Here is a 25927-nt window from a genome sequence, read left to right as displayed (position 1 = left end):
TGGTGAAGTCTGCAGAGGCATCTTAACCTGTCACAGCTAATGGGTTTTGCTATGGATGCCAAAACATAACATGGTGAGAGCATTTGAAGAAAGGGGCATGAAAAATATCTAAAGTGTTGGTAGTCTCAGGGGTAATTTAAAAAAAAAACAAAAAACATTTGTCAGATTGGTTTTCAGAAGCTCCACAAACATCAGAGGAGAGCAAATCTAATGAAGAAGTAATGAAATAATTGAGGGGAAAAAAGAACTGTAGAAGTTTTCCTAAGTAATACAAAATCATTACAATGTCCTGGTAGACATGCATTTTTAAACGATGACTGTAATAATGGAAAATTAGACCCCATTACTTATTCATAGGCTTCTGGTTAACACTGTTCTCCATTTAGCGCAGTTCACTTTTATAAATAGTATCTTTAGGAGAGATACTATTTTTTTGGCCGGGTAATGTCAAAAATAGCTATTTGCTTTTGTGAATTAGAGATCACCTATCTACAGTTTATAGCAGTAATTGAAGATAGAGTTTTGACAAGGATTACGGAGAAATTGCCTAGATTTGGAAAAAATCCCCAAATGATGAAGTGATAAATATTCAGTTTTTAACTCTAGAACTACAGAAGCCAATTTGATAAAGAAATTGTAACAAGTTTAAGGAAGAAAACAGTATTTGATGAGTCTACAATCTTTATACTTAAGGGATAGTCAGAAGACCTATAAATCCTCAGTGGAATTAATAATTGAGATTCCTGAAAGCTCTAAAAGGAAATATTAAATATGCAAAATCTTGGTGAAAAGCACAATTAAGGCCATAAATGCCTAAAAGTTTAAAGGGCAAGCTACCTTTCTCAAAGATGTTCCAGTACTACTTTTTATGTGAATATAACACAATACAGTTTTAAAAAGCAGCATTCTTTTTTTTTTAAACACACATTTTTGGATATTTCTCACCTGTTAAATATTGTGTAATATTAGAAAATACATTTTAAAAATATGGTGACTGGAATACATGAAAGTAAAGACCACAATATTGATTTCTGTTATTAAAAGATTGAAAATGTCACTACTGCAAGTTGTTAAGGTTTGTCAGTGTCTTTTGAGTAGAGTAAATGGCATTTATTGATGGGGGGTTATTTGTGTTTTTTCTTTTCTTTTCATTCATTCTTTCTTTCTCTTCTCTTACAATATGCTTGGGCCTGGCTGTTTTCCAGCATTAAGAACACTTAACTGCAGAAGTAGGAAATATCCAGCTCTGATATAAAAGTCCTAAGGCCTACAGTTGAGTTAGCCCAGCTGTCAGTGAAAGAAAATCCTCCCTCTTCAGTTCCAAGCATTCCAGCATTGCTAATGAATGCTTAGGAGGGTATCTGTGCCAGTCCATTAGTTAAATCTGGTGAGTTCTCTTGAGGTGGGTATAGGACTACCCACTTTACATTGCTTACTAGGGGGCTGATTTTCAGAAGTCCTGAGCATGGCTCCACTAGAAGTCAATACAATCTGTGTTCTCTCAGCACCTCTGAATATCAGGTCCTTTAAGGTTTGTAAAATATGAGTTGACTGGTAATTTTTTTTTTTTGTCGGGACTGGCAGGAAATGTTTTTTAAATTAACTTCTGGAAGTAAAATATTTTCATTTTTTGCAAGTTTGGCTTGCCCAACAATAGTCATTCAGTATAGCATTGGCCATAGATCACATATACAGGAAACTTTATTTTTCCAGAGTGATATTTCTTTTTTCTTTTTAATCGCTATCCCATGACCAATCCTTGGACTGGCTGCCTTCTCCTGAACTGATTTTTTCACTTGTATGCCTAAGTGTTTCTAGCCATGGCAGGTTGTGAGATAATGGACCTTAACATCATGTAATTCTGATAATCATCTTGCTTTTTCTTCCTCGCTTCTGTTGTGACGTGATTCTAGCAGCTAAAATCTCCAAAAAGCCAGCAGATTTAGAGATTAAAGTTTTTTATCACTTGAAAGATGGGATTCCACACTTCTTTCATATTATTTCATTGCCTGGTAGCCCAAACAGTACTTGAAACATAAGAGGCTAACACACTTTGCAACTGAAGTGGAGGAATAAAGATGGTAATCAAATGTCAAAATTCTAAGTGAAATATTTCAGCGCCTTCCATCGGTGTAAAAGCATTTGTCTGTAGCCATGATCATTCACTTAAAATCATCACTGGTCCTTCAGTCCCGTAGTGCTTTTTTGTCTCTGCCCCTGGACTGAACAAGTCAGAGACCTCAAACCAAGAGCATTTTCACTCTTTAGCTTTTCTGTGTTTTCTTTTAGGTTGTTGTATATCAGCTGTTGCATTTAAAGGTAACAAATAGGAGAGTCCCAATATTATTACAACAAAGTTCAGAAAAAAAACAAAAACCCAAGGCAGCCTCACCCCAAATGTATCAACAGACATATTTAGTTCCAAACAAATATTCAGATTACTTGTAATGGGTGTTTTCAAATTACAACAACCTTTATGAATGCTAATTCAGACCTCTGAAAAAGAAATATTACTACTCATCCCAAGAGCTGAGGCACACTTCTTGGAGTGTGTTTGTGTTGTGCATCATTAAACACCCTGTACTTTACCAAAGGCAAATAGATTACCGGTAAATATAGGTCAGTAGTGGGCTTCAGTGTACGGAGAGGACTATCATTCCTTTAAGGGGCTGTTTTGATATAACAATATTTCAGCTAATATGTGAATGGCAGCCAAGTTCTAAGAGATAATTCAGTCACATATTCAGGCCATAGTGATCATGCAAGTAATATTACTGAATAGCCTAATCTGTAAAATGATTTTTTTTAAAAGATTCAGTGGAACAGGATCATGAGATCTCTCTCCCCTGTGCCCTTCCTAAAGATTGATAGATTTTATGTCATGTTATGGGAGAATTCGTGTTGCAGTGCAGTTATGGTAACTCAGGCACTGGACTCTCATGTCTACTTAATGACAACAGGATCCTGATTATCTGGTTGTTATTTAGCTTTGCACAACTGCTGTTCACGCTGTGTGTGTGTATATACACACAGATATTCATATTCATTCAGAAAGCAGTGAAACAGGACTCCCTGTTGTAAGCTTGTTTGTTGTTTCGTGACATCTACTATTTGGCCATTTGGCTCCCATGGTTTCCTTCAGCTAATTTTAAGCAATAGTATGCCTTTAGTCTGTCTCAGGGCCTGACTTAAAATGCTACCCCCTATAGTTCAGTTCCACCTTTAAAGGATGGCTCTTCAGGTCTTAAATCACCAGCATGACTGAAATATATCACGTCAGGCCCAACACAGTTGACAGACCAGACAAAGAGATTTGGTAGGCCACCATGAGCCATAGTAGAGTCTCTGTGGAAAATATGGGATTTTTGACACTCTTTAAAAAAAAATAAAAGTCACTGAAATATGTGAAAAATATGGGATTTTGACACCCTTAAAAAAAGGCAGTAAAACATCTGAACTGCCTCAGATACTGCTCTGAAGACTACAGGGTAATGAAACACACTGTCTCCCAGGAAGGAAGTCTCACATGAGCTGGGAGGGGTACGATATATCATGCTAAGTTTCTACTTTTCCATATTTATTTTTCTTAAACAGGAACCATCACAGGGCGTGCAATAAATATTTTTCACCAGATATTTCTAATAAAAGCCACTGACTTGTCAGCTCACCTTTGCTGCCTATGGCGATGCACGTCAGGTGGTGATAATGCATGCTACTGTGCTCCGTGCATAAAAAACATATTATTTAGCATAAATCAGACCCACCTCTAATTATGTAAACTCTATTGCCAAATTAAGGTTAGAAGCTGCCATACTACCGGTGTATCCCATTATCATATTCCTGAGTGATACAGCTCTAAAGAGAATGAAAAATTGTCTGGGTTTGCAGGTTAAGTTATACTTCACCACACACACATTCCAACTAACCAGGGTTTCTGCAGGGCTCAGAATCCACACTCTTCCTCCAACAGGTGTGTTGAGGAGCTGCAGTGCAGCTACTATTCATGCTTCTGGGCTGGAACATTAGCTGTTGCACCTCGCTGCCCCGTATGAAGGGTTCTGAGCCACTGAATCCATGAATGGGTGTATTCCAGAGCCCCTCCCCTGGCTCAGTTCTAATGCTCCCTTCTGTACTCTCTTATTTAGGAAAAGAGCGGATCATCTATGATAGGTGCTGGAACTAGGGTGCTGCTGTACTCCCTGCCTTGAAGTAATAATGAGAACCCAAATACATGGTTTATGCCTTCAGCACCCCCACTATCATTGTCACCTATGGAGTTCTACACGGGCACATAGCAACACAAAGGGCCTTGAACAGGCTGACCCCAGGTGGATGCATTTCATCCACTAGGCACTTAAGGAGCCTAAACTCCTGGGAGCATGTGGTGAGAAGGAAGGAATAAATAGATTAGCCAATATACCTGATATTGATCTGTATCATTTTAGTTTCCAGTTCCAGAGACACAAATTATTAGCTACAACAGGAAAGGATTTTAAAGTTTTGCATCTTTATAGTGCTCTGTTAGTCTCACAAAAGAAATTGCTATTCATCTATCTCTTTGCAGAGCGATGGTGGTTGTTTCTACGCTATGGGCTAGTCTACACTTGAAATGCTGTAGCGGCACAGCTGCACGGCTGCAGCTGCACGTTCTCCCATCGATGTAGGTAATCCACCTCCCAAAGAGGCGGTAGCTAGATTGACGGAAGATTTCTTCTGTCGACCTGCCGCTGTTTATACTGGGGATTAGGTCAATTTAACCACGCCACTCAGGAATGTGGCTTTTTCACACTGCTGAGCAACATAGGTTAAGCCCATTTAATTTTCTAATGTAGACCAGGCCTATAAAAACATGCCTCATGTAAGGACCCAGTACTTCCCTCTTTGCAAAACATTTGGAACAAATGTCCAAAGGTATGTGATAAACTGGTGAACATTTAACATGGCTACCAGTTCAACCAGATTTCTCATTTTTTATTTATTTATAGATTAATTTAATCTTTCCCTCAGAATGCTCTTAGAATTTGTGAGGAGACTGTGTTGGGAGGTTTACTCTATTTTGCAGTAGGGACAAGAGGCAACACAGGTTCATAGGAGGTTAGTTCTCCAGTTTACAAAATTATTATTGAGGTATATTGTTTGTTAGTGCTAATAAATATAAACCAGCAAGAAAATACAAATAAAATTGGAAACTGCAGGAAAGAAAGGTGTTGGGTTCCCTCTTCCCCCATGACAAGGACTGATGTAATAGAAAATATGCTTTGGTTGATGTGTGACTACAGATCTGTTATACAATAGAAATCTTGTGTAAAAATAACACGTCATAAGCCCACTAACACTAACCAACTAGTCACTAACACAGGGGTCGGCAACCCAGCTCGGCAGGGTAAGCATCCTAGCGGGCCGGGCCAGTTTATTTACCTGCTGACATGGCAGGTTCAGCCGATCGCGGCCCACACTGGCCGTGGTTCGCCGTCCTGGGCCAACGGGGGTGGCGGTTAGTGGCACGGGCGAGGGATGGTGCTTACCCTGGCGAGCTGCGTGCCAAACGTTGCCGACCCCTGCACTAACACAACTGGCCATCACATAGTAATTGCCAGTAAAGGACTTCTGAGGAAAATGTTGAAAATCTTTCACACTTGACATAGCCCAGGGATTCACTAAACCTGGCACTACTTTCCCAGATAGAGACCGACATCTTTACCAACTAAGAACCCCAACTGCTAAGCGAGGCAAGTCAGATGATCACTTGGTCCCTGGTGGCCACAGTAGAATTGACAGCCTTTAAATGACTGCCTGAGAAGCATATCACATGCCATTTGACAAAAGAATGAGAGAGGGGAAAAAACCCTCCAGATTGTGTAACATCATCCATTCCTCCAAGGGGATGATATGTTTCAGCCTTTCGTGTCTTTAGCCCAAGAAACCAAATGAAAATATATGACTACAAACAACCTGCAAACAGTTCCATATCTATTATACAACTGAAATCATAAGGAATGAGCTTGCTGAAATAACAAATGAACTTGCAATTGCTTTGCTTCAAATAACTCCCATATGTTTTTTAGATATGTTTGGAAAGACAACTTTTTTAGATTAATAAATACCATGTGACACGTTCAATTCCCGTCCATTGAGGACTGGGCCCAGTCACAGCTAAAAGGTTTTCCCACTTAGAATATGAACGGAGAACAACACAGCACAAATGGGAAAAATAAAATAAATGTTTACAGTTATGGGACTATGCAAATATACTGCCTGGTCTCCTAAATGACCTTGCCATACTCCTAGAAACTTTGAATTTCTTCACATGAGACTGCGTTTTATGAGTGGGCAAGATGTGGAGAGGAGGGGCGAAGGAAAAATACTTTCCAGGAGCAAGCAAAAGGGTTATCAGAGTTGCAGACATTCAACGTTCTGTACTTGTTTTACCGGGATGAGAAGTAGCAGCACTTAGGGGTTTGTAATGGGTCCCATATGAGGAGAGATTAAAGAGGCTAGGACTTTTCAGCTTGGAAAAGAGGAGACTAAGGGGGGATATGATAGCGGTATATGAAATCATGAGTGGTGTGGAGAAAGTGAATAAGGAAAAGTTATTTACTTGTTCCCATAATATAAGAACTAGGGGCCACCAAATGAAATTAATGGGCTGCAGGTTTAAAACAAATAAAAGGAAGTTCTTCTTCACACAGCGCACAGTCAACCTGTGGAACTCCTTGCCTGAGGAGGTTGTGAAGGCTAGGACTATAACAGGGTTTAAAAGAGAACTAGATAAATTCATGGAGGTTAAGTCCATTAATGGCTATTAGCCAGGGTGGGTAAGGAATGGTGTCCCTAGCCTCCATTTGTAAGAGGGTGGAGATGGATGGCAGGAGAGAGATCATTTCATCATTGCCTGTTAGGTTCACTGCCTCTGGGGCACCTGGCATTGGCCACTGTCAGCAGGCAGGATGCTGGGCTGGATGAACCCTTGGTCTGACCCAGTATGGCCATTCTTATGTTCTTATGTTGCAAACATTTCCCAATGGATCCATAAATGTATTACTAAGCAGTTGAAGGGCTGGAAATTATACTGATTCTTATTTCATAATGACATAAAATAAGGTTGTGTTATACTTTGGACACTGGTGTTTGAAAGTTGTGAGAACTTGTCTCCAATAGAAAAAAAGTAACATTTTTAATAGTGAAGAGTTGCCCAACCTTCTAAGGGACACACATTTTCTCACAGGGAATGTGGAATATTTTCAATCCCTTTCCCCCTGTTCCACAGGCCCATTTAGGGATGGAAGCTCGAGAAATTGACTCACTCCCAGAAACTACGTCAGCCAGCACTTCCTCTGGTATAATGGTGGTACATTTGAAAACAAAGTGCTTGAGAAATATGTGCACTTTTCACATGTCCTCTTATTGAGATTTGTGCATGTATACCTATAAGAGCTTACTCTATGGCAGGGGTTCTCAACCTTTTTCTTTCTGAGGCCATCCCCCCAAATGCTATAAAAGCTCCACGGCCCACCCTGTGCCACAAGTTTTCTGCTTATAAAAGCCAGGGCTGGTGTCAGCGGGTAGCAAGCAGGGTTGTTGCCCGGGAACCCACGCCACAAGGCCCCCCACAAAGCTAAGTTGTTCAGGCTTTGGCTTCAGCCCCTGGTGGTGGTGCTCAGGGCCCCGGGCTTCAGCCCCATGCAATGGGGGTTCAGCTTTCTGCCCTGGGCCCCAGTGAGTCTAACACTGGCCCTGCTTGGTGGACCCCCTGAAACCTGTTTGAGGCCACCCAGGAGGACCCCGGACCGCTAGTTGAGAACCACTGCTCTATGGAGCACTCCCATTGGCCCATAAAGTGTGCCTTTGTAGATTATTCACTTTATGGCCAAACTCAGCAAAGGAGTTAAATCAGAGGATTGGCTGGTCTTTCAGCCCCAGGTGCTTAGAACTCATCAGCAACCAAAACCACCTCTGATAATTGTTTGGGGAGCCTACATGACAAGGGCAGTCTCAGTGTAATTCTTTGTGGACGCACAACACAACACCATAAACACCATTGCAATTGATAGTGCCTGGCATTCTTTGTTTCCAGTTTCAGCAGAGAGGTCATGGATTGTGAATTATCCTTTCACCACCAAGCGGTGGCCCCTCCTGGCCAGGATTGAAGAACACTGACAAAGCCCCATGGAAGAAACTTGAACTGCTGTTACCCGGGCGGGGGAAGCGAGGACTTAGTTGTTCAAGCCTGTCAGTCTGAAAGCAAGAGAAACAAACAAAATAAAGCAATGCGTCTGACGATGTGGGTATTCACCCACGAAAGCTTATGCTCCAATACATCTGTTAGACCATAAGGTGCCACAGGACTCTTTGTTGCAAAATAAAACAATAACCTTCCTAGTATCGTACAGTTCCCTAGACGCTTAATGACACTAACGACACTTTGTTCATTGCCAAAGTTAAAGCAAACATTCTTTTAAAATAACACTTTGCCCAACACAGCTGCCAGTTTCATCCTTTCTTAAAAGTTTGTTTTAACTCTATGCCGGACCATAATAGTTAATCTAATCTTAAAAAGAGAGATTCAGCTATGTTCTGAAATATTTAACCATATAACCCAAAACTTCAGCTGAAGCCCTCTTCTTCAACAGCCTCAAAACCAGAGTTAATAAAAATGGAGTGGAACTGGTAGGGGGTAATGGGTGTGGGAGAGGGAGAGGGAGGCATTTATTTAAAGCCTATGCTGAGTTTATTCATGACAATCACTCTTTTCTTATTAAATGTCACTGCTACGGATGACTGGTCCGATGTGTGCGATCTAGTTTCATCACAGTGTTTAGTGCACATGTTCATCAGGCAGTATGTGACTGTGTAGAGATACTCTTGAGTTTTCATTTCCCTTGGTGTCATTTAATTGCATAGGAGGAGCAGTTTTTGTGCTATCTTTTTTTGAGAAACAATCTGAAATCTGTCTTTGTACTGTGGATGCAGTACATGAATACATGTTAAATGATGGTTAGGCAGGACTCTCCTTGGGCCACTGCATCAATAAGATCTGGAATATGGGACACACATCCTTGCAAAATCTTTTCTTTGCTTTAATACTGCATGAACAGCCTATTTGAAAGATCAGGAAAAGAGATGCTATAAAACTACGGAGAAGAAAATCACAAGATCATTAGTATTACGCATTAGTGTTTTTAAAATGTGTATGATCTTTGAAAATCACCTTTTGAAAGAGACACTATGACTTTAAGGTATTATTTTACTGCCTGTTCACCACTATTCAGTTGTAGCAGAATTAAATAGGAACAGTCTGATACCAGATCAACTGTGCTTAGTATTAGCTGGGGTGGGGGGGGGAAGGTTAAACTCCAGACACCAGAATCTATACAGTAGAACATTATCACAATTCTAAATGATGCAAGTACTCTGGGTCTCCAATGTTTTTATTATTTTCTGACCATAAAAGAGGACACTGTGCTGTAAAATGTCTAGTTACTGTATTAACCATAGGAAGCCTTGTTTTAGGATCTCTAAGCCAAATCAATGACACTTTTCTGGATGTGTTGTGCAGCTCAAGCAAAGAAAAGCAGCTGAAGACCTGCCACAAAGGGGCAACCAGGAGAATTTTATATAGGAGAATTTTCAGATGACGTAAAATCAGTCATCTCTACATCACCACTTCTGAAGTTGTTTGAAATAGGGGCACATCAAAGATAGGTTTAGCGCTAGATGAGGCAGGGCCTGAGCATGCTGCATTGCAGCAATCCTTGCCAACGGACCGGTTCCTTGAAAGCCATTACAAGACACAAGTTAGAGAAGGCTTTGGGCTGCTCTAATTTGTTCTAGGCACCGCTTTGATCCACGCCAGCCACAGGATCAGGGGCGGGGAACATGAGGATGAAAAACTGGCTTTCCCCTCCCACAGCTGCACTGGAGTAGCAGAGTGTTTAGTTTTTCGTATCCACAATGTTAGTCCAATGTTTCTTAACAGTTGTCTAGTGGGCCATTGAGATTTTATTGATGATGGATACCAGCCATTTCAACTTTACCCCTTCAGCTGATTCATTTGATCCTTCTAAAAAAGAAGACGACAAGGTGGAGGAGGTAATATATTTTATTGGACCAACATCTGTAAAGTAAAAATAAAAGATATAACCTCCTCCACCTTCTCTCTCTAATATCCTAGGTCCAACACAGCTACAACAACACTGCAAACAAAAAAATAAGAATTTGGTTTGCCATCAGGTTCAAACACTTTTAATAATGGTAAATAAATCTGATTGTGAATAAGTAATGGGGGTGGGGTCTGACAGAATCACTGCATTGCTAGCTTTGCAAGTTTTTAAAAGGTTGATATTTTTAGGCTTCCTTTCATGTTTCCTGATTTGACAAGAACATCCCTTTGTTGAAAATCTAATTGCTTTTAAACTTCTCAGTACTTTACTGAGCCACATTAAGAAAAAGATATCTGATTTTTACATATACATACTATACTAATTAAACAAAACAATGTAGAGTCCATAAACTAGACAGTTCCCACAGCAAAATATCTTAACTCTGAAATGTCCTAGATGCACTAATGCCAAATGAATAATGCAGCCAATCAGAGATTGCTATATTATATCATTGCCTTTGCCCACAGCCTTTCTGCCATTGTATGTTCCTAACTTTTATTTCAAAATTCTCAGGTCAGTTGAAAGCTCTAACAACCATAACACCACCAATAATTCTTATCACTAGCATTTTTCAGCCATAGATCTCAAAGTAGTTTACAAAGATGGGTTAGCATTATTATCCCCATATTTTCACAGATGGGGAAATGCAGGCACACTGAAGTGAAGTGACTTGTCCAAGATCACATGACAACCCAATGGCAGAGCCGGGAAAAGAACTTAGGTTGCTTAACTACCACTTCTGAGCCACATCTGCACCCCAGGAGAAATTCTGAACTAGCATACCTCTGTACATCAGATCTGTGTACAAATTAAATAGCACTGGGAAGAAAATGTGAAAGTTCAGGGATACAGAGTAGATATGGTTTTCAAAGGACAAAAGGCAAAGGATGGAAATTGCTATGTTCTTATGATTATGTCACTTTTCTTCTTTAAAACTTCCTAATCACTGTATTAATATCAATAATCAAACCCAAAAATTGATACCAATCTATTCATTTCTAAGATTTGGGATACATTGTTTTGATTTGAATCACACAGCAAAAGGAGCATCAATATTTTCAATGGAATTCCATTGGGTACTTGTTTCTGAAATCAAAGAGCACAAATTTCTGGGGGAACAAGGTAATTCAGAAAATAAGGTCTGTTGAAAGCAGCCGACATAGTGCACTGTGGTGCAGCCTGATCTGGTTGTGCAGAACTCCCACTGTAGACAGTGGGAGTTTTGTCTGAATAAAGTCTGCAGGATTTGGCCCAATGCCTTTCAGTTGAGAAAATCTGGATCTGATTCACCACTGCATTACTGCAGCATTTCTCTATTGCAATCCATAGCGTTACAGCAGCCTAAAGCTGGAATATTGCAGGGGTGAGTCCAGCCCCGTAAATTTCATCCATCTCTTCTATATTAAAGAAAGCAAGGGATAAAAATCAGTATGCATGTTTCATTACTCAACTATTATTTCACCAATAACCAGGTGGTAGTGTAAGTTTCACGGTTAAAGGCTGCTAAATTGGACCTACTGGAAAATGAGCCCGAGTATGAGAAGTTAGTCCTTCCTCCATACTTCTCATGAATGACTCATCTTTAATGGTAACTCTAATTTTATTTCATAACAGCTCTCTGCATGAATATTATTCATGTCTTTTTACCAGTTTTTCCTTTCATACAGGAGATCACCATTAATTTAAGTAAGCTGAGAATCAGTTTAAATAGATGGATTCTGTTACTCTCCACTGACACCTCTGCAGTTTATTATATAAGTAGTTTACTGCAGCGAAGTCATTATGTTGAGTACAACTACCAAATGCCTTCTATTTGTTATACTTCTAAACCCTTGTACAACCACCTTCCTCCCAACACATAATCACTGCTATATCACACCTTCACTTCTACCATTTGTTTTCACTTGACATTTCTCTTCTCTTTTCTTCTGTGTAATACACTGTAGTTTATCACATAAGTGATTTATTACAGGAACCTTACTGTATGAGGGGCAAAACTTGTTTAAAATAAAACCAACAGCTAGAGCAATCCCTGAGGGCAAAATGTACTTTTGCTTAATTTCTCTTCTGTGTATTACACACTATATAATTGCTTAAAACAGAAGCTGCTCATACAAATTTTGCTTGGCACCAAATATCTGGCTTCAGAGAGAACACTCGAGTTACATGCTGTGTTTTGCTACAAATCCACTGCACCCCCTAAAGTAACTCAAAGAGGTCACTTATAGAAATACTCTGAACTGCCTAAAATAAACCAGTTAGTAAGTAAACCACAGTGTTTTGCTAAAGGATATATAAAACAAGCCACAGTATTGCTAAAGGACATTTTATACATGCATGGATTTTGCATTCCTTGCCACCCTTTTTACAATGCACTAAATAAAATCAGAGGACCATAGACATTAGATATGGAAAAGATCTGTTAGATCACTTAGCCCATCCAAATGCCAGTTGGGGATTGTTTCCTTCATTTCCTAATGTTTTGACAAGTCTAGTTTTAAATGTACAATATGCCAAGTAATGAGGTTTCCACTACTTTCCTCAGGGAAATACATTTATATGACAACTTTCATCCCAAAGGATCTCAAAGTGTTTTATGAAATATGCATACAAATCAATTCCCCACTGGAGTAAAGTCACTTATGAGATATAGGGTGGCAGCCAGGGAGAAAATGATGCATAGTACATTGCAAAATTATGGGAGAAAAATTTCTGCCTAAGGACAACGTCACAAACCTCCACACTTATGAAAAGTGATAGGGAATCATAAATGTCCACAGAAAACAAACAGGACCTTGTTTTTCAAGTAATCTTTCTAACGCTCCCCACACAGTAAACTGCATGGAACCCAAATTAGCTACCTTAAAAAGGAGAAGGACTTAGTCAACTCTGGTGGCATTTGAACATTTGGTTCCAAAAAGTTGAGGTAATTCAACCCTGCTGCTTAAACCACAAAGCCTTCCCCTCCAATAGATTAATCATGGAATGCTGACATATTCTGGAAATGTCTATTGTGGAACATGTCAATCTCTTTGGAGTAGATTATTCCATTGCAGGATCTTCTTTACAGGGTTGAACATTGACCCAGTGGTGGCAGATATTGTGCCCCATTGTGGATGGGCTAATATGGTGAGAATAAACCTTCAAAGAATCTCTTAGTGACACCAGTCCATGTTCATGGGGAGAAACTGCAGCAGATTTTATTCTGAATCTGCCTTCCCGACATTAATTTCTGGGTGTGGGAGTTGTTTTCAGAACTTCAACCCCCTAGCACATGATCAGTGTTCAACCAGGAGATAGTCTCATAAATGGGGAATGAGTTACGTGTGTACTTGGTTAAAAGTACCTTGTTTTGACTGGCAAACAGACCTTGCTTCTCCTGGATACACTCAGACTGTTATCTCAACTGGACTAAGATACTTTTAAACATATTTATGTTATTCAGGAAGACCTGGGTCACAGTAATTATTCTGAAAGATATTTCCACAATAGATTACCACAGAAAACGTCTTCTGTGAGTGTTATCTATGACACCTAGGTAAAGGTCACTTTCTGTAACCATGGCCACTGTCGCAAGGCAGGATACTGGGCTAGATGGACCTTTGGTCTGACCCAGTATGGCCGTTCTTATGTTCTTAACCTCTCTTTTGGGCCTCTCTCAGTCAGGTTATTTACTGTCACCAAGAGGTTGGCACTGTAATGTTTTCTGTCTTGTTCCATGCATGTTAGTCAAGTGAAAAGAATCTGACACACCTGCTTTATGTTAATATGCCTGCTCCCTCAGGCAGTAGTATAACATGTCACAAGCTAACTGTGGCGTGGTACAACAGGTGCACCCAATAACCACAAACCAAGTGTGTCATATTCTTAGCTCTTCAGTGCCGTTCACACAACTTTTACTTAAAGTGGAGAAGGTAAAATCTTCTGTTGTAGACAGAATTTAGCAGTTGTGTGTTAATGTTCAATAGTGACATTAATAACCACTGTCCCTACCTGGCTCATCATCATGGCCTGTGTTTGTAAGGGGAAAATGACAATAATTTGATTCTCTATTACTCAATTTTTGTGCGCTGAGATATGCTTTGTTCATTTCTAAGTATTGGTATAAGGAACATGGGTGTAATTTCTTAGGGCTTTGCAAGTTGGAGAATCATTGCATTTTTCATAAGTTGTCAACTCAACATTGCAGACACAATTAATGCAATTCCCAAATATCTGCATTTGTTGGCCTGATGGCATCAGTAATGGGCTGCATTAGAAATGCACAGACAGACAGATAACTCATCCTTTTCCTATAGCTTAGCTCAGCTCTTCCCATGTCTCCTCTCAGCAATGAGGTAATATTGGCAGATAACAATATGGATCATTACCAAAAAACCCCCAAAACTCCATTTTCCTCCCATGGCCCAGATTTCAAAAGCCCAGTCAAATATTTCCCGGGGAGTAGTATTTTTTTACAGTCACAATGTAACATGCTTCCTTAAGTTGCACAATGTGTCTGTCTGTCTATCTAAAAAAAGAGTCAATGAATGTTGGATTCATATCCTGAAGTGATATACTGATTCATGATATGAGAGCAGATTATATGGTCACAGGCGCACAAAGGGTGGCGACTTCTCTATCAGACAAAATATCTCAAACACAATATGCTGAACACTCAAAATCAGGAAGTATGTTGTACGCTAGGTTTGGAAAAGAGCATGCTGCACAATAAGTATCCTAACAGGATATAGCAGTTTACTTTCTTGAGAACACCAACATCCTCCATTTTTAATCCTGACAGACAATGATCCCTACATATTAAAGTCAATAAAAAACAAAAATAAAACAACCAGATGAATATATGGATGCTATCACAGTGCCGTATTTTAAGCATCTTGTATGATGGCAGTACCACAGGTAATATGTTAGAGATGACATAGCAATGTAAACTCTGGCTCCTTTAGTGAAGGGTTACAAGATCTTCAGTGAAATGGGATTCGGCACATTATATACCATAGAAGGAGACAACAGTCATATAAATATCTCCATCCGTTCTAATTATTTATTTATATATTTTGGCTCAAAAGATTCTTTGATCATATGTTTTATACCAACGACCTGGGGGCCAGACAAGCCAATGTTATGTTGACTTTGGAACCTGACAGCCAGTTCTACAACCATTTATGTCATTGAGATGGGAAGCCAGTGCCAAAGCAGCATATTTAAGCCAAGAGCTGCCAGAAATCACATATCCATACCTTTCTCTTAAAGTAACTAGAGCCCAAGGATTTGGAACACAAGAGAAATGTTGTTCGGGTAGCACCAGCTGATGTTATATTTTCTAATAATGCCTACCCAATACATATATCTGTACAATAGTAGTACGGAAGAAGATGCAGCAACATACATATATGAGCCTTGCATTGTTGTTTACGCTGTTAAATAAGGAAAGGCTCAGGATGTTGTGAAACACCCCACTTTGTACATATTATTCGGTGTTGCCACTCTATATGCTCGTGTCTTACACTGTCTCACCAATTTTTTTTTTAGAATTGGTAGAAACCCTACTTTTTTCTGAATGCAGAAAATCATTATGGCTCTTGAAAAACAGTCAGTGGAAATTATGTTATCTCCCCTTCCTCTTCCAAAGGATTCTATATCTGTGATGGGCTCAAACTTCAATAATCCTGAGTGGAAAACTACGGAATCCTTCCCTGATCAAGGGATTGTTGTATTTCTTTCTGCTTTTGAGGAATCTCACAGTGGATAAACTCTTTATGGAGGGTGGGAGGAGGAAAAAGCTTTGCTACTTTACCTATATTTTGTCAGATAAAATAATTGCTTTATATGTTTTTGAACCAAGATGGACTTTCTCATTACTTGTATCTGAATGGCAAACTTCACTTCACTGCCTGCCAAATTAAAATGTAACTCCTTGAAAGCTTCTGTGAACTGCTTCTTTAGAGCACAATGCTCATAAACACCCTCCTGCAATTCAAAGAGATCTGTTTAATAAAATTAACAAAGCTGTCAATGAAGTATAAATGCAAAATCATTTAAAAAATAGAACCATTTAAGATCACACAATTTCAGAAGCCTTTTGCAACATTTTACAATTGCATTAGACCACTGCAGGTCTCCTTTGCACTTGCAATGATGCCCCTTTCAATTTGCATTTAAAAGACAGTAAATTGCAGGGTTCATAAACATTTTTATCGTGATTTATTGAAGACTAGAATGTCACTCTTGTTCTTCACACTTTAGCAGTCCTGGGAATCAGCTGCAGGCTTGTATGTGTAATCTTGCTTTGCCCATAAACTATACAAGTACAAGCCAGTTCTGATTTTTCTTCTTTAAAAGATTTATGGCAACATTTTACATCTATATTTATCTTTCACTTATAATATGACCTATTTTATTCAGCCTCCAAGTTAAAACCAGGTTTCTATAATGTATAAAGTACTTGGCTTGCAAATTAGAACTGTTTAAAGGCAGGTTTCCATTATACCAATGAACAAAGGATTCTCTCCCCAGCCCAAATGCAAAAAAAATAAATAAAAAAAATCCAGTGACAATAGGTTTTATTTGACCAACAGATAACTTCACCATGCAAGAAGGTAGTGTTCTATATTTTAATTTAAAAACAAACCAACCCCCCCCCTCCAAAAAAAAAAAAGCTTTAGATTTTGGATATTCTAAAGGTTGCACTTCTTGAAAGACAAAAGGAGAGTTGCAGTTGGGCCTCTAATAGTCCCCTCCTCCTCCTCAGGCAGCAAAGTCATAAAAGAAGGTAAACAGTGCCAAGAAGTGTTGTTTATAAGGGCACGGTGATCTTTCCTGCATCCCAGTGGAGTTTTCCCAGAGGGAATCTACAAACCTCCCTGCACAAATAGCATATAAAAGGGGAGGGGGGCAACTTGCACCTCATTTGCCCTTCCAATGACCAAGAGCAGGTATTTCTTTCTACTTTTTTCACATTACAATAATGGCTTCACAGCTCTTGAAAAGAGCGCTAGTGCAACAGCAAATGGTGCATGACACGCTGAAGCCCTGGTCTTTGTCGCAACAGCTCCGCTCCAAAGAAAGTCCTTCCTTACCTTCTTTTCCTTGCCATTAACTGTGATGAAATGAGTTTTTCCCCCTTTTGATTTCCCCCCCCCACTGTCTATTACAGTCTGACCTGATTGCACTTATGCACAGATTATTTCATAGAAGACATCCTTTTATTCAGGTTTGCAAGTTCATGCCTGCAAGGTTATCTCTTCACAAAGCAACGCCTCATTCCTTGCATTCATTTTTTTTGAAATCTGATCTCATTGATAAGAACAAGGCCATTCACATTGCATTTGTCAGATAAGTAGCTCCATGCTGGAGTAATAATTTTTTGCGACTATTGTCAGGGCTCTAGTTAAAATACATCAACCGATAAAAATGCAAGTATTGTAAAAATAACCTTTGCATCAAAAGTGTTGGCCCAACATTTTTTCTTCAAGGCACATTATGTCCTTCTCCTTAATAGCAATTTATTAGAGCTGTAGCAAGATGCCTATTTCAAAATTTTAAGAATTATTTTAAAATGTTATCCCTTTTCCAGAGTTGTCATTGGTAGCACTGAACTTGAAGGGGAATAAATATGTAGAGGATCAATGTTCCACTGATTGTTTGAATTAGGTTTTGATTAATTTTAATCAAACGCTTTACTCAATTTTGATATGTAACCATTTCCAGCCACAATAAATAAATGAATCACGTCAAGAGGACTTTAACGCTTTGAACAGCAGCACAACAAGGAAACATAGTATATGCGACCTGACATTAATGAGACTTTAGGATCACCAGGAAGCTGATAATATTTAAGTGTGTTGCAGGAGAAATCTCTACCCAGAGTGCAGCTGTGCTAAAAATGACTAAGCAGTCGGTTCTGTGTGAGCAGAAAACACACACACACAAGGTCAAAGCAGCAGGATGGCAGAAGAAAGAACAAAAAGCCATCGATAGACTAGCCTTTTGCAACACTTTGTGACAAAGAGTTGTAAAAAAACAAACATAAGATTTAGCTGGGATAGCATGCAAACGTGTTATCTAAATATTAGCAAAAGGCAGATGCTAGAACCACAGCCCCCCGCCCGCCCTTGTAGCACAAAGAAGCCAGTGCCCAAACTAAAAGACAGCAAAGGTCTCACAGGCAGTGTGCTGAATTGAACAGCACAGGACCCTGTCTCTGTCTCTGAGAGAGGCCCCGGTACACCCAGGCCTGCAGCTGATAACACTGTAATAGTCCTCCTTTGAGGACTGGGGCTCCTGTGTGCTGATTACTCATTTATCACACCTGGCAGCCCTGCTGAACTATAATTACTCTTCTCTTATCCTGCTGCACTGTCATGTCCGAGAGGAGAAGAGAGGCAAAGGCTCCTGCTAATGACACATTACCCTCTTGACAAGCACTTGAAGGTTTTATTGTAAATATTCAAGATATAAAACATCTGAGATTCCCTTTTTAATTATAAAAAGCAATTTTCAGTGCCTCCCATCCCCCCACCCCAAATAGTAAAGTTTAGGCACTGCTATCCTCTGCTCACTGCAAACACACTGATTTTTCTTTGTTGCGTTAACTCATTGCTCGGAGGTAACTTTGGTATCTGAGTGAACTTATCAAACAGAATGCTTGGGAAATATGTTATTTGAACACACATTACTCTCTTACAAAAGTTACATTTTCACATCCAAAAGAAGGGGACATGTGCATTTATCTGAAAAATTATAAATGAAAAAAGCACAAAATAAAGCGCAAAATGGATAAAGAGTGAGCTGTTTATTGCGTGATTTTCAGAAGATGAGTCTCTTACCCAGGGCCTCCAGGCACCAGCTTGTCAAGCAGGTGCTAGGGGCGGCTGCTCTGAAGAGGGACGGCACGTCCAGGTATTCAGCGGCAATTCGGCGGATGGTCCCTCACTCCACCTGGGAGCGAAGGACCTCCCGCCGAATTGCCGCCGCAGATCGCGATCGCGGCTTCTTTGTTTGTTTGTTTGTTTTTGTTTTGGCTGCTTGGGGCGGCCAAAACCCTGGAGCCGGCCCTGCTCTTACCAAAGGAAAGATCCTTCCGAAACTAAACATTACAAATGTATGTGTTCTTACTGGAAATGCAGCCGTAGTATTTGCAGCTCCTTAAACTGCTGGGAGGGGGATATGAAGCCCTGGAATAGTAACTCCCTCTAATAATCCCACTATCAGACAGGGAGTGGTCCGGAGCTGTAGAGATTACAGAGAGCCCCCAAAAGGTGGGGCTCCTAAACATTCACTTGCGTTGTATGTGTTTAAAGTCAGTCTGGGTTATTTCCTCACTAAGTACTTATATATTGTGATGAGAGAATCTGCCCACTATTTTAGTAATAATCAGAGTTCATTTATTCACCACCTCCTAGAAGGCTGATTGCCTTTTTCCAGAGGTGGAACATGCCTAGACATCTTTATTGGGCCACTTTGAAGCCCATCTGCTGATGTGATTTTTTCCATTTAGCTTTTCCTTTGCTTAACTATTAGATTGCCATATGGGAACGTGAGTGTCCTTCTATAACATTCATCCGAGTGATGGGAGGAAAACACAGAAAAGGCCAGCAGCCAAATGTTTAATAATATCTCTAAAAGTGCTAGAAAAAAATCGAAATACATAATTGACAGAGAAGAGCACCTTGGGATGAATGCACATAACTGTCACCTAATCTTAACACTCAGATCGTATCTGATACACCTGTAGTTTATTGTTCAGGTAGAAATGTTAGGCCTCCAGATTTAACTGTGTTCCCACATGTAAAAGACCTGGTTTAAGATTTGCCCTCACTGTTTTACAGGGCTGCTGTGAATGCTCATATTATTATTATATAAAACCCATGATGCAGGTGTGGTGTATCCTTTTTATTTTTTTTTTTGTACAGATCAGAGGAGTACCAGAGTGGCCTGTGTCATACTGAAGAGAGGATGTAGTGTGAGGAACTCAACACAAGGAAAACTGCTACACCTTTTTGGAGGTATGTAAAATTGAAATGGATCAAGGATCTGGTGTCCAGATCCAGATCTGGATTTACACTTTAGGGCAGTGTTTGGGTCAGAGGCCAAGTCAGGGTTAGAATTCAAGTTCAATGGCACCAAAAATCCCAAAATGTTTTCAGGAGATTTCAGCCCAAGGTGGTGGAAGTCTTATGAGACCACCTCTTTTTGTGAGTTATCACATACTTTCAATTCAGAAGCTCAAAACAGCCCCCTTCTGGGCTTCGATCTCACAAGGATCAAAACACAAATAATTACTGGCAAATTCAAATTTCCTGAAACTCAAAGGAGTTTGGATGTGAGGCTCCTGATTTGGTCATCTCTAATAGAAATATACTGGGATCTTGTTTATACGTAGGAAATCTTACGACTACTGTTAAGTACATTTCTCGGATGAAAAGTTATACAGTTAATACAGATGCTTTTCTATTAAAACACTAATAGAGGTGGGTATTAGATGACCCAATAGGATTTCCTGCCACCCCTCTAATTGAAAGGATTGTCTGAAAATACGTGTGCATCTTGTGTTGTCATTTCACTTCAGATAAAATGGGGAGAAAGAAAAGAAAATAAAAAAAAAGTTTGAAGAACAAAAATAAAGCGTAGAAGATTCTGGGAAGGGATAGAACAAAAACTACTGTTTTACAGCTTTAGAGTGTAAAAAAAGCCCATGCAATTGTATGCACAAAAATACACATATAAAATGCATGTATTAATACCACGATTGGGCAAAAAACTGATTGCTTGCATTGGTGGGTCTAACTTGCCATTTCTAGTGAAGTAAAGGTGCAAACTAGTCATGCAATCCCTGTGAGCAGATCCCATGTCTAACTCTGATATTCTTAAATTGACTGACACTGTTCATTACCTACTTCCATATCGGCATACAATACTCTGGGAAACATATGGCAGTCATCAATACGCTGGTGAACTTTGGAAATTATTTTCCCTACACCTCTTTGCCTTGAGCCTCTTACTATCTCTGCTGGCTTTCCTTTCAACTAAAGAACTTACAGGGAACAAGTGATGGAAAAGGGAAATTCTGAACCAAAACCAGAGGATAATATATTCTTTTCACTATCCCTTCCAGGTGCCCACTATAATATCAAATTGTTGTACATTAAGACTACAGGTCCCAAAGACTATGATTAAGGCTAATATTCTGTCATGGTTCTTTTTAGTAAAAGTTATGGACAGGTAACGGGCAATAAACAAAAATTCATGGAAGCCATAACCTGTCTGTGACTTTTGCTGTTGTGACTCCGTGGTTTCCCCCACCATTGTGGTGGCTGGGAGCTGTGGAGTTCCCCCTCTGCCCATGGTGGCTGGGAGCTGCAGGGTGACCATATTTCCCAAAGAGAAATTGGGACATTCCAGCTGCTCGCCAAAGACATCCCCCTCCCCTCATGCGAGGCTGTAGCCCATCGCTGGAACCCTGAGGAGGGCCCCCTCAGGATTCTGTCACCCGTCACTGGAACTTTGCAGGGGGCCCTCTGTCACTTGTCGCTGGAACCCTGCCAGGGCCCCACTGGCTGTCAGTTCCAGAGTCCTGCAGGACCCTGGGCTGAAGCAGAGAATGTCATAGAGGTCTCTGAAAGTCACGGATTCCTGATTTCCATGACCTCCGTGACATAAACGCAGCCTTATCCATGATCCATACTGATTGGAGAAGTTCAAGACAGAACACTGCATACCAGGCTCTGTAGTGATCATGCTCTGTACCTCTTTATTATAGATCAAAATGGATACAATTTGCTTCTTTTCCTCCTCTTCCTCTCTCACAGTCTAAATGCAGTTCTCAGTGCAGAAAGTCTGAGTGGCCCTAAAATAAGGAGTATGTGTAAGATGGACACTAGCTATTCTTGAAAGGGAAATTGATGCACTAGACATCAAAAATTAGTGTCCTGGTCTCTTGCCTAGTTGGCTTAACAAGTTAATGCCTCTGATAGCTGTTCTGACAAGAGTAGGCATGGGTTTCTTGTCAAGAGCAAAGTAGCATGTGTGATTGCCGAGAAAACAGCAGTACATTACACATTGCTGTGGAAATTGCAAACATTTAATGAATTTAAACGTCCTGCCAAATTGACGTACATGAGGATTGGAAATGGCAGCAATAAAAGTCACTCAGACTTATACATATCAGCCCAAGGTGTGGCTTGGAGTGTGCTCATGATTTAAAAAGTGGCTACTGCAGCTATTTTGTAACAAATCACAGGGATTTATACATACAGTATCACTGACTGAGTCCGCTGTAAAATACTTTGCGGTAATTAGACAAAAGTTATTCAATGATCTTAGAGAGGAATGATTCAAAATGAGTATTACACTACTAATTACTAAGCAAACCCCAAATATTCAAGCTCAATAGAAGACAGTGTGCTATGTATGGGTAAAACTAAGCCATTATCATTCAACATGCTCTTAAGAGAAGATTTGAAGTGGTCAGGTTTCAAATGACCATTTTCTCAGACTTTTAAAAATCATTTTAGGTTCCTAGACTGAAATATCAAACAGAACCAGAATTATTCTACTTCTATCTCTTTCTGCCTTCTTCTGTCAGAAAGCTACAGAGCATACAATTGCAGCGCACAGCTAACCATATAATTGATAACTCCCTAGTCTATTCACTGTGGGGATCTGTCAGTTAAAGTCTAAAGACATACACACACTCTATGAAAATGAACATACATAAGTCTTCCTGTGAACTGAATGCAGCCAACATTTTGATGTTTAATTGGCTGGGTCCGGTTTACTAGTGCACACATGTATTTCAGCAATGGCATACTGTACTCTGGCTCTTTCTGACAGATCTATTTAGTCAAAAGATGGTGTATTTTCCCCAAGGTAATTGCTCAGACTCATGCTTTCCAAAGTCAAACTGATTCAAACTTTGCTTATTCACGTTTAGCAGACACACAAGCAGGAGTGTTTGAAAGCAAATGAAAAATCCATAGATCAATGTGCAGAGCCTTTCCTACACAGTAGCACAGAGGGACCCTATTTCAAAGAGGGTGGGTTGTCAGTGGCAGTTACTGCCAGCATCTTTTTAAATATACATCTTTTAGCGTAATGCAGGTCTTTGAGATAATGAAGGGTGTGCAACAACATTATTATCTACCAAGAAAAATATATACATGCCTGAACTGGTTAAACTCTCTGTCTCACACACACACACACATCGCATGGGTTAAAAAATTATCTAGACATTGATAGGGAAAAGCTGGCAAGAAAGAAAATACTATTTTTAGAGAAAGAGACCCTGTGGGAGGGAGCATGCATGGTCCAGTGGTTCTGTTAGCTAGAGTAGGAACTGGAAGTCAGGAGAGCCAGACTGGTGCTGCTACTGACTTGTTGTATGACCTTGGGCAAGACACTTCACCTCTGAGCCTCTGGCTCCCCATCTGTAAAATGATGATAACAGTACTTCTGTCATGGTCTCCAGCACATCCCTTGGCCCGCGCCGCTTCCCGCCGCCCCCATTGGCCCGGGACGGCGAACCGCGGCGAGTGGGGACTGCGATCGGCCGAACCTACCGCGTCAGCAGGTAAATAAACTGGCCCGGCCCGCGTGCCGAACATTGCCAACCCCTGGCATATATCATCTATCTCTAGTCTGTATTATTTATGTGAGGGTTGGGGAATGATGGCATTCATTGATATTTCAACTAATCGAAACAAACTGTAGCTCTATATCGTCCCCTGGTTCTGCTAATATAGGGGATTTATCCAAAATACATCATCTTGGGCAAATAAAGTTTTACTCTTTCCAGAGTAATAGTCCTAAAGCAGGTACAGTATGTGTTAGAAAGGACTCCATGTGTTATTCAATTAATATGTTTATTGATGTGACACAGCAGACACTCATATTTCATTATCTGGTCTGGAAGTTGGTTATTCCAATTAACTCTTTTATTCCTGTGTACTGAACAGCATTTCAGTGAACCCACAGAAATTTCAAGTAAACTGGTTCACTGTAAATTCATTTTGCTAGTTAGTTGATTTCTTTGTTGGGGTTGAGTATAATTTAATTTTCCTGTAACGGTTGCTGTATGGGAATGTAAAAAACCAGAGTGTTTATGCACAAAAACTATGGCTTGGAAGAGGGATACACCAATTCAGGACACTATGCTTGCTACCTCATTTTTGCCTCTAAAAAAATATAAAGCTACTTGAAAGAAGCAAGTTATGACCAAGATAATCACTTAATACCATAAAGACACAAAAGGAAATTAAAAGAGGAAAGCACAATTCAACCTATTCAGAGTCATTTTCAATAATTGAAATTCTTAGGGGCATAAGATTCATAAATCTGTTTAAAAGCATAAGCACTATTTGAACTTTGCAGCAAAGAATCTGGACCAATCCCATCTCCCTCCCCACCGAAAACAATTCTTTCCACTCAAAAGTCTGCCAGGCCCCTATGTGATATATTTTCCAAACCACAGCTGAATGTTCATGGTTCCAAACTTTCATTTACAAAGTAGGAGGTACAGAAAAACTCATTGCCATTGGTATACTCTTGAGAGAGGGTAGAATAGCAAAAAGAATTCATTGTTTTTTGTTTATTGCTGATATAAGTATGAATGTTTTAAGAAAGTGTCTTTCACACCAGATAGAAAGTTATTTTGGGAGGCTAATTTTTAGTCGCTACTTTTGTGTTGAAATCTCTGAGGCTCCACAAAGATAGTTCCAGAACAATTTTATTTTTCTTTCCTTTATCACCTTCCTAGTCTTTTCCCAACTGCACAGGGGAATGGAAATACCCAATTGCAAACGTGACAGCGCTGACTTCTGCAAAGTAGCTTAATTACTCATTACGAGATTCCATCAACAGAAGCTCCGGTCTGTGGTTTTGTAATAAGTGCTGTTATCTTTCCTTGGATTTTCATTCCTTCACAAAAGGGGATGTGGCAGTGCTTTCCACATCCACATTTTAAATGGAGAGGAATGGGAGGATTTTAATGCATGAATTTGATGTCATTAGCAATGCTGACAGCTGTTAAATCCCAGAGGAAACAACAACTGACTCCCAACTGCACAAACAAACAACAACAAAACAACCCAACACTCTTCAGTGCATTTCACTCAAGGGATACTTATGAATCAATTAAATGTTTCCTGTCCTACCTGCAGTTTTTGTCAATTATTCCGCTATTGAATCAGTAGTCTCCACTGCTAATAAAATGACAGTTAGCCCTTTCAGGCTGCTACACTTAAGTTCGGAGAACAGACTTATCAAATGGCTCTGTTCTAAATTTGCCATTAATTAAAATTAAGATTTTTTTATTATGTGTCCACTGAATCATAAGGTGTAATGAGCTAAAGTATAAGAAAATAATAAAACAGGAGTGTGTTTGACCCTGGGGTCCTGGAAAAAGGTATGGCTGAGCCTAAAAGGATGGTGTAAAAATAAATTTAAAACGGATTCTGCAGTAGGAACAGAAAACATCATATGGAACATGCTGCAACTCTGTTACTTTATGACATTTACCATTTAATTTAACTGGAACATTTAGACACAAACCAATGACAGTAAATTTGCTTCTGTTCTGAGTTTTTCTCTGGAAGGACCTTTTATGGATACAGAATTAGCAGGATTATTTTTTTCTCATGCATCCATATTTCCATTGACACTGTCACTCTCTTCAGTTCATTTTCTCAATGTTGCTATTGAATTTAATTGATGAAATATTAAAGATATAAGCAATCTTTGATTAAGATGCATCTTTACTATCTGCAGCA

At 39.7% G+C, this 25927-nt stretch overlaps 1 protein-coding gene across 4 annotated transcripts in view; it reads right to left on the bottom strand.

The window, feature by feature from the left end:
- Positions 1-25927, bottom strand: part of WWOX (WW domain containing oxidoreductase) — a 674139-nt gene that overhangs the window by 125763 nt on the left and 522449 nt on the right. The window contains exon 9 of one of the 4 annotated variants that reach the window (XM_065567633.1): positions 1159-8235. The exons of the other annotated variants lie outside the window; for them this stretch is intronic. Coding sequence (XP_065423705.1) covers positions 8089-8235 — 147 coding nt within the window. The 3' untranslated portion in view covers positions 1159-8088. Of the gene's footprint in view, positions 1-1158; positions 8236-25927 lie in introns of those variants that run through there. 4 annotated transcript variants of the gene reach the window in all.

The sequence above is a fragment of the Chrysemys picta genome, chromosome 14 (genome assembly GCF_011386835.1).
Source record: "Chrysemys picta bellii isolate R12L10 chromosome 14, ASM1138683v2, whole genome shotgun sequence".
Classification (NCBI taxonomy): domain Eukaryota; kingdom Metazoa; phylum Chordata; order Testudines; family Emydidae; genus Chrysemys; species Chrysemys picta.
Note: the sequence above shows the minus strand (reverse complement) of the source record. Positions and strands in the feature narration are given on the sequence as shown.